This window comes from Diospyros lotus, chromosome 7 (genome assembly GCF_014633365.1).
Source record: "Diospyros lotus cultivar Yz01 chromosome 7, ASM1463336v1, whole genome shotgun sequence".
NCBI lineage: Eukaryota > Viridiplantae > Streptophyta > Magnoliopsida > Ericales > Ebenaceae > Diospyros > Diospyros lotus.
In genome coordinates this window covers 12,647,633-12,661,762 of record NC_068344.1, presented here as the reverse complement: position 1 = coordinate 12,661,762, position 14,130 = coordinate 12,647,633, and the positions used below count along the sequence as shown (strand labels likewise).

The window sequence follows — 14,130 nt, the reverse complement described above, 5'->3', positions numbered from 1 at the left end:
CTTCGTAGAACCTAAGACTTTACCTCCTAAACGTTCCTTAGACCATACTATACCCCTCATACCCCAGGCCGAACCTGTTAACATCCGATCTTACCGATATCTGCCTAAACTCAAATCCGAAATTGAGAAAATGGTCAGGGAAATGTTAGATCAATCTCTAGTCCACCCAAGCCACAGCCCTTTTGCTTCCCCTATTCTATTAGTTAAAAAAAAAGATGGAACTTGGCGTTTTTGTGTTGATTATAGACAGCTTAACGCCATAACTGTCAAGGACAAGTTTCCTATCCCCATCATTGATGATCTACTCGATGAACTCAAACATGCAACCATATTTACTAAGCTAGACTTAAGGGCTGGATACCACCAAATTAGAGTCCATCCTGATGACACTTTCAAGACAGCTTTTCGAACACATCATGGGCATTTTGAGTTCACCGTAATGCCATTTGGCCTCATGAATGCCCCAGCTACATTCCAAGCCCTCATGAACCAGATTTTTGAACCCTACCTCAGAAAGTTTGTGCTGGTTTTTTTTTTTATGACATACTAATATACAGGCCATTCGCTAACCAACACCTTAACCACCTTAGGGCTATATTTGAGATCTTGCAATTCAATCAGCTATGTATCAAGCGGTCAAAATGTGCCTTTGCACAGCCCCAAGTCGAGTATCTAGGGCACATTATATCAGGAGCTGGAGTGGGAACTGACCCTAAGAAGATTGAGGCAGTTAGGGCTTGGCCCAAACTTGCCAACATACGGGCCTTAAGGGGTTTTCTGGGACTTACTAGTTACTATCAAAAGTTTGTGAGGAACTATGGCTCTCTAAGCAAACCGCTGACAGAAATGTTAAAGAAAAATGGATTCCAATGGAGTACTAAGGCAGAAGAGGCCTTTGAGCAATTAAAAGCAGCGCGCCTACATTAGGGGTTCCCGGATTTTGATAAGCCCTTTACATTAGAAACAGATGCAAGCAACAAGGGCATAGGAGCGGTATTGACTCAAGATGGAAGACCCTTGGCTTTTCTTAGCCAAGCCCTGGCCCCAAGACATCAGGGCCTTAGTATCTATGAGAAAGAACTGATGGCAGTGCTAATGGCAATAGAAAGGTGGCACCACTACTTGGAAGGAGGAAAGTTTATAATCAAAACAGATCATGAGAGTTTGAAATACATTTTACAACAAAGGTTGCACAACCAACTACAGAAAAAAAGGTATGTCTAAACTCATGGGCTTAGATTATGTGATCCAATATAGGAAGGGCAAAGAAAATGTTGCAGCAGATGCATTGTCTCGATGTCATGAAGAGGGAATGGCTACAACCATATCTACAGTGGTACCTAACTGGTTCCAAGAAATTACTGACAGCTATCACACAGATGGATGGACCAAGGATCTTCTAGAACAGCTAATCGTGAACACCACCAGCAAACCAGGGTACTCACTGACCAACGGAGTAATCAGATACAAAGGCAAGATAGTAATCAGTGATTGCAAGGAGCTGAAGGACAGGATAATTCATGCGTTACATGGATCTCCAATCGGAGGACACTCGGGTATCCAAAACACATCACAAAGTCAGACAATTGTTTTTCTGGCCGCAACTAAGGAAGTATGTGTGGGAATATGTATTGAGGAGTGAGGTTTGTAGACGTTGCAAGCATGAAACAGTGGCCCACCCCGGCTTGTTTCAACCGTTAGAGGTTCCAGATCGCGCTTGGACTAATGTTACCATGATTTTATTGAAGGCCTACCAAAGTCAAAGGGAAAGGATTGTATTCTGGTAGTGATAGATAGATTCACTAAATTTAGCCACTTCATTGGTTTAACCCATCCGATCTCAGCTCAAGAGATGGCTCAGATTTACTTGGATAATGTGGTAAAGCTACATGGCGTCCCTAGATCAATTGTCTCTGATCGAGACAAAATATTTACCAGCCTATTTTGGAAAGAGCTGATGAAAGGCCTTGAAACCAAACTTCTAATGTCTACCGCATACCATCCTGAAATGGATGGCCAATCCGAACGCGTTAACCAATGCCTGGAAGGTTACCTACGGTGCTTCAATTTTGTGCAGCCCAAAGGATGGCATAAATGGATGGCAATAGCACAGTGGTGGTACAACACGAGTTTCCACAGCTCACTTAAGATGACTCCATTTGAGGCCCTTTATGGTTACAAACCAGATTTACTTCCTGCCCTAGGAGGTCACACAACAATAGCTACTGTGGAAACCTACCTCCAACAGAGACAAGAAACATTAAGAACGATGAAAGAGGAATTGGCCAAGGCACGTAACCGAACGAAACAACAAGCTGATCGAAAGAGGAGCAAACGAGAATTTGCTGTAGGAGATGAAGTCTACTTGAAGCTCAATCCACAACACTATAAGGCATTGACTAAACGACCCACTTCAAAGTTGAATCCTAAGTTTTATGGGCCTTTCAAAATTCTAGAGAAAATCGGTGCTGTGGCCTACAGACTGGAACTACCTGTTAGAACAGGTAGGTTCTATGGCACACACCAAGAGGGGGGGGTGAATTGGTTATTTTAAAAACCTTTGATAGAACTTTGAAATCCTTTTGATGGAAAATTCGATGCAAGTGAGGATTATTGAATTGCTTGAAATAATAAATGAAATAAAATCACAAGCACAAGAGAAGAACACAAAGGATTTATAGTGGTTCGGCTTAACCCAAGCCTAATCCACTACCTTAGCTCCTCACTAAGGATTTTTCAAACCATCCACTAAAACCCCCTACTTAAACCAAGTAGGTCCTCTAGTCCAAGACTAGGAATTACAACCTCTTGCTTATACAAGCAAGCCCTCTAGCACCTAGCTAGGAATTACAGCCACTTGCTTCAACAAGCAAGTCTTCTAGCACAAAGCTAGGAAAATAAGAACGATATAAATGAAAGAGAGAAGCTAAGAGTTAACACTCTTAGTTATAAGTTCTCTCACAATGAAAACAAGGCTTAATAATAAATTTACAATGATAGAACAACAAAGCCTTGGATAGAAAATACAACAGTGAAAGTGCAAAGATTGTAAGCTTCGAGTAAAAATGATTTGAACTCTTTAGATCAACTCGTTCCCATCCATTAGCCTTCTCTTGATCATCTATGACATGTATATATAAGTGTCCCACGAAGTTGAAGAGAAATATAGCCGTTTGGAGCCGTTGGGATTTGAAAAAATAGCCGTTGGAACTTTCTGCAAAAAGAAATAGTCGACAGAAGAAATATATAGTTGACTATTTTTACAACTAAAGCAAGAAATAGTCGACAGACAAAACGAATAGTCGACTATTTTACAACACAAAATTTCAATAGTCGACAGACACATTCCAATAGTCGACAGATGCTGAGATATGAAGAAATTTTTGAAACTTATGAACAAAAATAGTCGACAGATCAAAAGGCATAGTCGACTATTTTTACTCGATAGTCGACAGATGCTAAAATAGTCGACAGATGCTTAAATAGTCGACAGAACATAAAAAATAGTCGACTATTTTGAAGCATAGTCGACAGAATGATCCTGATAGTCGACTATTCTATAGAAAATCTTGAATTTTCAATTCATCCTTATTCGATTCTTTTAAAACCTCATTTTGATTATCTTGAAAGCAAGTTGAGATTATCAAAAGTATATTTTGAAACAAATCACTCTCAACAAGCAAGTTTTTCAAATCACTCTCAACCATACTCAATATTTCTTCTATAAGTTTTCATATCTTGCTTCAAAGCTTATATACTAAAAATTCATTTTCTCATTCATATAATCCACATGATAGAAATTGATTTTCATATAGTCATTTATCAAAAACCATTCATATAGACATTTATCAAAACCATTTCATTTCCAAGAGATATTAGATATCAAAATACTAGGAGATAGTTTTCTAAAATGAACACTTTCTAAAATGAACACACTTTCAAAAACATGTTCTAGTTAGTCTTTTGCCTTAGAACAATTTTAGCTCTATGTTGACCAACGACTTCAAAGCTAATTTGAAAATCATTTTAGGAGATTCTTTTAAGACTAAAAACTTGACTTTGCAAATCTCTAACTAAAATAGAAAATCATAAATCTTTTTGGTTTTCATTTTAACAATGCACTTGAAATTGATTTTGTTGAAAACCACCACCTTGATTCATGACTTAGGGATTTAATAACATATGTTTTTCATCATCAAAACTAAGCACAAGGGTAGAACATCACTACCGGCTGAAGCAAGAATACATCCAGTCTTTCATGTATCCTTGCTGAAGAAGTCAGTGGGTAGCCACAGCTCTACACTGAGCTTACCCCCCATAGTAAGCGAAATACCACCGGAGGCCGTTCCCATGGCCATCGTAGACAGATGGGTGACACACCACAATGGCGCTCCTATGATTTAGGTGCTAGTTCAATGGTCTTCTTTGCATTCCGACAACAATACGTGGGAATACTTACCGGAAATTCTCCAGCAATTTCCCAATGTGGCTAGCCTACTACATATTTCTTGCGGACAAGAAACATTTCAAGGAGCCGGGAATGTTACGCTAACTAGTTGTTAGTAGAAATAATAGTATAATTGCACTAGTAGGATGTAAATAAATCCTTGTGCTTAGCTGGGGAAACTGTCCCAGCATGCATAATCACGTGAAAGCATATTCAGCACACGCGGAGACCACTTGTAAGTGCACATGGCCACTTGTGCATTCGCATGGGCGAGCCAATGGCTTTTGGCGCCTAATTGATTCTGATCAGTATATAAACTGATCAAGGAGCCTTATTTGAAAATGTTGAATGAAATCAATAAATTAGTTTCCTCCTCAATTCATTTCCCTCCTAAATTTCTCTCTATTTTCCCTCCCATCTCTCTCAAGTCTTCTATTTCCTTTCCCTCGTGGTTCTCGGATTAGCCGTTTAGATCTAGAATCTGATAGAAAATAGGAGTAAATTCAAACTTTAAACAGTAACTAATATTCAAAAATATGTTGTCCATTATCTTTTGGTTTCAAACTTGAATTTCTCCCTTGAATCTTGGAGCTTTATCCCATCTACCAGACTTCCTTTTAAATCCTTGTCTTATCCAACCAACTTAATTTTTTAAACTTGAATGACTAATCTCATCCAACACATATAAAATGGATATAGGCATGTAGAGAAATGCCACAAGTGTCCTTAATGCGTAAGTCTCCCTGCTTTACAAGGGTCTAGGAGGATCGTTCTTGTATGAAACCTTACCCTTGATTTGCAATGAAGTTGTGTTTCAACAACTTAAACCCATGACCTCCCCAGTCACAAAAGAGCAACCTTGTCACTACTACTTGCTACCAAGACCCACCATCATCCTTAGAAATCCCATGCAATGCAGGGGGAAAAAACAAGTACTAGTACCACTTCATTAAAACCAATGGAAAAAAATAAGAGCAAAGAAAAGGACAACCTGGCCGAGCACCAAGCTCAATGACATGTAACTTTGATGTAACTTGACCAGCATTAATAGTCTTTGTTGCAAAAGAAATAAGAACAGATGGACTCTCATTCCCTGGAACCTGCATATATGCAACAGAAGTTATGCACCTCACAATTCAAGAGTATCAATTACTCATGCAAGACAATGAAAGAAACACACTTGGAATGAGGCAAAGGCAGCAGCATGTGCTTCAAGAGCTTGACTGCGTTGCTGATCCACAGAAAATAGTTGCATGTTTCCTTTAACGAGCTGGGGTCTCTATAAAAGCATAGGAAAGAAAGGAAATTGGTGAGCAAATGAGGTTACAAGAAAATCAGAAATAAAAAGAAATTAAGAAACTAAACAGGATTTATTTCTTATCAGTTGTGACCTATGGCATATCATTAGGTACAATGCAAAAAACATATGCCACCATAAAGTGAATACGACAACTGATTCGTTTAACATCTCCATTACATGGACTATTTATACTACAAGCATATCATAGTTGCATGTGATTGCAGCAAAATTCCGCAAGGTGAAGTTTAAGGAGTTTCAGTGCAAAGGGAGACGTTAAAGTTACATAATATACTCTCCCCCTCCCCCCTTCTGGCATGCATCACATGAACACACATTTACTGAAGTCCATTATATAATGGTAGGTGCATATTTGCTGAACTTGAGGCTGTTCTGGGGCTCACACTCAACAGACCAAACATTTAAATGTGAACCAGGTGATCAAGTTTCATATTAACATCAGTTTTTGTCCTCTAGGTTTTATATGTAACACATATCATTCAAATAAATATGGTGCCTGCATATTTAATGACTGGCTTCTTATCACAACTTTCAAATGAAAACCTGGAGAAATAAATGCCATGCAAGAAGAACAAAATGACCACAGAAAAATGCCCAAATGACATCACATGCTTGTGACGAAGGCAACAATTCTGCTAAGCACAGGAATTCAATCATTGTAGCATAAATATTGAAAAGTAACAAACAGAAAGACAATAAAATTTTAAAAATTGTGGTGTTACTTCTCTGGTAATTAGACACCAATTTCTCATAGTTTGCTCCAGAAGACAAATATAAGATGTCAACTTTTAGCATATGATCAGTCAATATCTCCAAAAGATACAAGTGTCATAAGTTAGAGAAATACCTCTGGTGAACCAGGAGCAATGCCAATCAAAACCAACCATTTTTCAGTTGGATCACATCGATAGTTAATTATCTGATTGTTTGCTAAATTAGCTGTTCTATCAAACATCTTTACTGGTTCAGAATCACCTATAAGGAAGATGGAGAAATGATCATATTCACAAAACAATCCATTTGGTGGTGCTGCTCAAACAAGAGACTACAGCAGCATATCCTCTCATACAGGTGAAAGGAAGTCTTACCTTCAATTGACCAATGGTATACAGAGGTTTGCGTGACAAGACCCAACAACTTTGTTGTAATCCACTTCCAAAACACAACCTAAATAAGTGGCACAGAAGCATAATCAAGCTAACATTAACAACATATGTATAACGGCATAACACCTTTCAAGGATAGAATACAATCATCACCTGCTCAGGCATCTGATATGATTTCATTTTTGCTTTCATCTCAATATTAAATATCTGTAGGTGATCCTGAGTAGTCCCCTGAAGTTGAGCTTCAAAAGAATGAAATCATAGCATGAGCTAAAAATATAGGAAATACACTTGTCAGTGTAACAAAGACCAATGCAATCAACACATAGCCCAGAAGACCTCAGTTTTCAGCTCCAAAATGTACCAACAATCAGACGAATAGTCCAATTAGACTTGTGTACCATTATTACATAAGCTAGTTATTAACATCCCATTTGTATTTCTAGAAAACAAGCAATCAGGCATTTTCAAACATTCAGATCATATGATCAATCAACCTGGTGCAACAAAAGGACAACTTTTTTTCAGGGAAGGCCGTCACTGTAAGCACTACACAAAAAATTTCAGTAGCCCATGGAGGATTAAGCACAACCCCGCCCCCCACAAATCCCACAGTGCAACTGCACCCACTAAGTAATATGAAGAAAAATAGATGATGCTTGTCTTACAAACTACCCCAAAAAGGGCATCGCTAGTACTCAAACTCGTGACCACATAAAGGACCAGCCATACCATAGCTAGCAAGCCTCACTCCCTATCTTTCTAACTAGACCCAACACACACACCCAACAAGAAAACCTGAACAATCAAGACTCATTAGAAATAACATTGATTGGATTTTTTCTTAAAACAATATCTAATGGAAAAGCTTGTTAAACTAGAAAAGAAAGCCAGTAAATAAGTGCTGGTGATCACTTGATTACACTAACATTTCAAAAGGACCAAATGAACTAAAAAATCATTAATACCTTTTAGAGCTAGAATTCTAGAATTGGGATTCATAAGAGCTGAGTCCGCTGTGATTGGCCTCCTTAAGGGTTGCATTGGCATATTCATATCAACAATTACAACACTGCTCTGTGGTGAAGTTTCCCGAACACATATGTATTTATCAGATTCCATGGTAACATGAGTGAAAGTGATAAACTGCGGGTTGATCCCTATGCTTGGAAGCTGCAATAACACACCACCCAAACAACAATAGAAAAAAAATAAATTAATTGTCCAATCTCCTCAAAACAAAAGTAGAAAAAAGCTCTCACTATTTAGAAACAACTAATTTTGAAGCAAATGAGTATAAGTGAATTCAGAATTCATATCATGATTTGCATTATAGATCTAGAAACAAACTACACAGACAGATCTACACACTGCTCAACGAGAATTAAGCAAAACAAACAGTGCTCCAGAAAAATTCAGATAAAGCACCAAATTAGAGATAGAGAGGTGGTACAAAAAAGAATTTCGTCGAAAAGGAAGCTCGAATTCCAAACTAGAGTGAATTAATCTACGGAACAATCGTCTTCGTGCGAATTCAAGTATAAAAAAGAAATACCGTAAGGGCTTCTTTCATGGCGATGGGAGCATTCGCGGCGGCCATGGCCCTGAGATCAGAAGTCCGATCTTGCGAGATGTAAAGTGAATCGCTCCCAAATTGAAAGAGAAGTAACTGAGGCCGATTCGGGGGTGACTTTAATCTCTGCGAGATCTGAGGCAGCGAAGGAACCCTGTATCCCTTCTCCTTTGGAATTGAAGCGAGAGAGAGAGAGAGAGGGGCTGCGAAGAAGGGAAAGAAGGGGAAAGAGAGAATGTGATGGCTATTTGAAAAATAAATGTAGAAGGGAAGGGAGACCAATGATATGATGAAAGCGAAAATGGAATCGAGTCCAGGAACTGAGCGAGAAATCGATCCAATCTAAATGACCCCAGCGGCAAGCTGGACTCACTATTACAAAGTTAAAACCATAACCCCTTACCAAATAACTGAAAAAAACAAAAAATAAATAAATAAATAAAAACAACAAAAATCCTTGCAAAAACCAATAACAAATAAACAAAATCAAGGAATATCCTTGCAATCAGCCAAGTGTTAGAAAAAGGTACCTTATACTATTAATTATGCAACTTTGCATTATGTAATAAAAAGGTTGTTATATTTTAATTTTAATCACCATAATTGTTAAGTTTTTTTTTTTTTTTGTCAAAAAAAAAAATAACATAATATACGTTAAGGTCATGTTTGGTTGGATGGAAAGGAGGCCTAGGAAATGGGAAGGAATGAAGTCCCCACAAAAAATGTTGTTTGCTTACTGTGAAGAAATTGGATGATCCATTCTTAGGGAATTGCAATTTTCTCATTAATGGAAAGGTTTTTTTCTCATACGGATGGAAAACCTTTTCATTCCATGGTATGAATGTTCTAATTATGATTTTACCTTCAAATTTTTCTTAAAATTACACATTGCCACATATATAAACTTGTTGTAAACCATTTTCATCTATCCATCAACCCAATTGGTGTGATGGATAAATCCTCAATAAATCCAACCACTATCACCTATCACTGTCCACCAAAAATCACGCTTAGGTGCATTTTTCTTCTTATTCTTCTCATATCTTTCTTTTTCTCTATTTCAATTTTTTCTATGTGATTCACCAATTTCTACTTCCAACTACAATCTCAGTCTTGTGATAATGTCCACTATCGTCGCCAGAAAATGCCTAACCCACTTGTTATTGTCAAAATACAACAATCTATTCTTTTTTTCGTGGGAGAATACAATTTGTGTATAGTTGATCGCAAGAATCTCAAGAGTGAAGTGTCTTATGAGTATCGGGGATCCTGAGAGTTTTGAGGGTCTTGAGAGCTTTGTGAGTCTCGTCACCAATGTGTGCTAAGAGTCTCGTCACCAATGCATTCTGAGAGTCTAATAATCGAGAGAGTCTTGGTGACCGAGAGAGTTTTGATGACTAAGAAACTCTGATGACCAAGAAACCTGCAAGACAAGAGCAGAGTTAGGGGCGCGGATGGGTGTCCCCGCACAAATCTTCCGATGCTTCAATCAATTCTTGAAAGCAAGAGCGTAAGATGTGTTCCAAGTGCTAGAGAGACTGTACCTAAGGTAAGAGACGTGGCCTCCTATTTATAGAGGAGGGAGATAGGGACATGTGGCAGCTATCCCAAAGCAGTGCCACACCCACTCGATCATGACCAAGTGAGCCCTCCCCACTAGGTCTTAGCTCACCTCTTATTCCTTTAGCTTGTTTTCTTGATCTCTTGCAACCCATTTTCCCTTTATGCTTCATATCCATGTCTCGCGACTCTTTTAGGTCCCGTGACTCTCCAAGCTTGTAGGGCATATCAATTGTTCCCTACTTTTTCAGCCGAGAGTTCCAGGTGGAAGAGTATCCCGTCTTGTAAACTTTTTAAACATTACTTCTCTTTTAGCCACTTCATCTTCTACACACATTCTTTTGAGTTTGTTCGCGCACCGTGCCTTTGAATTTCTGGGCTCTTGTACTTTTCAATTCCTTTGCGGAAGTATGAGATAAATACACTAGTAAGTTCACTTTCTATAGATGTCGAACTATGCATCGGACAATGAGTTTGATTCTGCTCCCAATTATTGCATTATGCGTAAGACAATAGGTTTGCATTTGTTTTTCCTTTATTGTTGGGTTGTGAGCAAAATAATGGGATTGAGTTCATTTTCCCCTATTGTCGAGCCATAAGCGAGACAATGGGCTTGCGTTAGGTTTTTCCCTCGTTGTTGGGCTATAAGCGGGGCAAAGGGCTTGAGTTTATTTTTCCCTCGTTGTCGAGCTGTAAGCAAGATAACAGACTTGAATTTATTTTTCCCTCATTAGGCTGTAAGCGGGACAATGGGTTTTAGATTTATCGTTCATCACAGGGCTATAAGCGGGGCAATGAATAAGGATTTTCCCCCAGTTGTCATGCTATGAGTGAGATAGTAAGGTTAGGCTTACGCTTTTCTTGTTATTGGGGCTGTGAGCGAGATAAGGGGCCCAAGATCCTTTTCTTCTTGTGTCGGGCTATAAGCGGGATAACGGGATTAAGTTTATTTTTCCCTCGTTATCGGGCTGTAAGCGGGGCAACAAGCTTAAATCTATTTTTCACTCATTGTTGGGCCGTGAGTGGGGCAACGGGCTTGAATTTGTTTTTTTCTCGTTATCGGGCCGTGAGCGAGACAATGGGTTTGAGTTTATTTTTCTCTCGTAGCAAAGCCATGAGTGGGGTAACGGGCTTGAATCTATTTTTCCCTTGTTGCTAGGCCATGAGCGAAACAACAGGCTTGAATCTGTTTTTCCCTCGTTGCGGGGCTGTGAGTGGGGCAATGGACTTGAATTCATTTTTCCCTCGTTGTTGAGCTATAAGCAGGGCAACGAGCTTGAGTTTATTTTTTTCTCTTTGCTAGGCTGTATGCAGGGCAACGGACTTGAATTTATTTTTCCCTCGTTGGCGAACCTTGAGTGGGGCAATGGGCTTGAGTTCATTTTTCCCTCGTTGCTGAGCTGTAAGCGGGGAAACTGGCTCAAGTTTTTTTTTCCTCGTTACTAGTCTATATGAGGGGAAATGGGTTTAAGTTTATTTTTTTCTCATTGCTGGGCTGTAAGTAGGACAACGGGCTTAAGTTTGTTTTTCCCTCATTGACGAGCTGTAAGACGAGAAACAAGTTTGAGTTCGTTTTTCCCTCGTTATCGGGCTGTGAGCAAGGTAACGAGTTTGAGATTGTCTTTCCCTCGTTGTCGGGTTATAAGCGAGATAACGAGCTTGAATTCATTTTTCCCTAGTTGTCGGGCTATAAGCAGGGCAACAGGCTTGAGTTTATTTTCTCCTCGTTGCCAGGCTGTATGCATGGCAACAGGCTTGTATCTGTTTTTTCCTCATTGTCGAGTTGTGAGCAGGGCAACGGGTTTGAATTTGTTTTTCCCTCCTTGTCGGGCTGTAAGTAGGATAACATGTTTGAGTTTGTTTTTCTCTCATTGCCGGGCCATGAGTGAGGCAACGAGCTTGAGTTTGTTTTTTCCCTCGTTATCGGGCTATAAGTAGGAAAATAGGCTTGAATTCGTTTTTCCCTCGTTGCCGGGTTGTAAGAAAGGCAATAGCCTTGAGTTTATTTTTTCCTCGTTATTGAGTTGTATGCGGGGCAATGGGCTTGAATCTGTTTTTCTCTCGTTGTCTGGCCATGAGCGGGGCAAAGAGCTTAAATTTATTTTTCTCTCGTTGTCGGGTTTTAAGCTGGACAATGGGTTTGAGTTTGTTTTTCCCTCATTGTCGAGCTATATGCGGGACAACAGGCTTGCGTTGACTTGGTTTCTTTTCTACAAATGAGTTATGCAAGTATATACCTAACAAAATAAGAGCGCAAGTAGTGAACACATAATCGTTTTTTACATAGTTTAGCCAAGTGTGCCTATGTCCATAGCCCCAATTAGGGCTTATGTTATTTCAATATGATTTTTCAATTCTCTACAATGATCCGTAGAATGTCCCCGGGTCCAATGGTACCTGCAATATTCTTCTTTATTTTTTTCCATGGGTCTATCTACTCTTCGAGGTAGCTTGAGGAGACCCGCCTCCTCTATTGCTGTGAGTATGACTGGTTGAGTCTATAGAAGTCTGGTGCAGTGATTAAACTGGGGTCTAGGTGCATCTACTATCCTAGCCATCTCCTGTCATCAGAAAGAGTCTTCTTCTCCTTCGCATTCATTTCTCTTTCGCTCCTTATTTTTATTTTTCCTCACATTTCTCACGATTTATGTGTGGGGGATATATCTGTTTGCTCTGACAAACTAGTTTGCCAGGGACGCTAGAGGATCCAGGGAGAGCGACTCCTGAAGTGAGGTGAGTCGTGTCTCTTGGAGCATGACAGACTGATGTGGGAATTTATTCACATATTTATTGATTATAATTGAGTAGTGTTTTTAATATTTATATGTATTTTACTTAGAATTGTTTAGTATTTTGAGTTTTCTTTACATATATTTAATTTATAATATTTCTTATTTTTTTACAAGAATACTACTTGGTGTTTGGGTTAAAAAATAAAAAATAAAAATAAAATTATAAAGTTAATTTAAAAATTAATACTATAAATTAATATTATAATTTAAATAAAAATTGTAAATAATTACTATTATAATATAATTAAAATTAATATACTTAATAATATATTAAATATTATATTTTATATAATATATTATATTATTTATATATATCACATATTAATTTATTATATAAACTTACGTGAACATGGAGTATGAGGGCTTTGTGTGGGCTGTGTATGGAATCGATCTATATATATATATACATATATATTAGATATTAATGAGGGAAGTTGCGTGAATGTGCAGGGGAGGGCTAAGTAAGCCATGCGCATATATTAATATATAAAGAATGCATGAGAAAAACGGGAGGAATTGCGACGCCACAAGAAGAAATTGAAGGCAGCGGCAGAGACTTAGTGCGGCGGAACTTGATGGCCCAAGCACGAATTGGAAGGAAAACTTGTGAAGAGGCTTTGCAGCGCACGCTAGAAAGTCGCGACTAATTAAACAGTGAAGAAAATTAGAGATTTTAATTCTGAATTAATTTCTTTAATTTTTTTGTTCTTGAATTAATTCTTGAATTTTAATTATGTTTTTTTGAAATTTAATTATGATGATTTATGTTATCATGGTTGGCTGAATTTCTTGTTAGCTAAGGTAACGAGATAGCTGTGAGACAATGTTGTGATTGATACTATTGTCGGTTAATTTAATTGATGTTTATTTTATGTGATTATGTGATATAGTTATTACTGATTTGACAACCTGATCACCTGTTAAATTATTTTATGAACATAGATGATACAGACCAAGTAATTCTATGTTAAGCTTTGCATATCACATAATTGAGATTGGATATTGAAACGGACCAAGTATGAATATTCATTTTTGCGGTAACTTGAATTTGCTTGAATTAGTTATTTGAGTTAGTGAATTTCACAAAAATTAATGCATCATTAATTAATTAATTTTACATGGACCAAGTGTAGAATTAGTGATTAGCGATAGTTTTGTTATACCTGGACCAAAGGATAATAAATAAGTTATGAAATTCCGCTGTCACATGTAAGTAAAATCCATTTAATTAACTTATTTAGTAAGGATTACAATATTCTCGTAGGTGAATCGAATACCTTATCTATCTTATCTCTTTGTTTTAATCTGTCCGATTTTTTTTTTTTTATTTTGCT

At 38.0% G+C, this 14,130-nt stretch overlaps 1 protein-coding gene across 1 annotated transcript in view; it reads right to left on the bottom strand.

Annotated features, from left to right (window-relative positions):
* LOC127806077 (clathrin heavy chain 1-like) overlaps nucleotides 1-8,782 on the bottom strand; it is a 38,798-nt gene extending 30,016 nt beyond the window's left edge. Inside the window, exons 1-7 of the mRNA XM_052343071.1 lie at nucleotides 8,427-8,782; nucleotides 7,840-8,044; nucleotides 7,025-7,113; nucleotides 6,854-6,932; nucleotides 6,613-6,740; nucleotides 5,628-5,726; nucleotides 5,439-5,547 (exon numbers count right to left, since the gene is read on the bottom strand). Of these exons, the coding sequence (XP_052199031.1) occupies nucleotides 5,439-5,547; nucleotides 5,628-5,726; nucleotides 6,613-6,740; nucleotides 6,854-6,932; nucleotides 7,025-7,113; nucleotides 7,840-8,044; nucleotides 8,427-8,471 (754 nt within the window). The 5' untranslated portion in view covers nucleotides 8,472-8,782. The remainder of the gene's footprint in view (nucleotides 1-5,438; nucleotides 5,548-5,627; nucleotides 5,727-6,612; nucleotides 6,741-6,853; nucleotides 6,933-7,024; nucleotides 7,114-7,839; nucleotides 8,045-8,426) is intronic.
* Nucleotides 8,783-14,130: the final 5,348 nt, after the last annotated feature.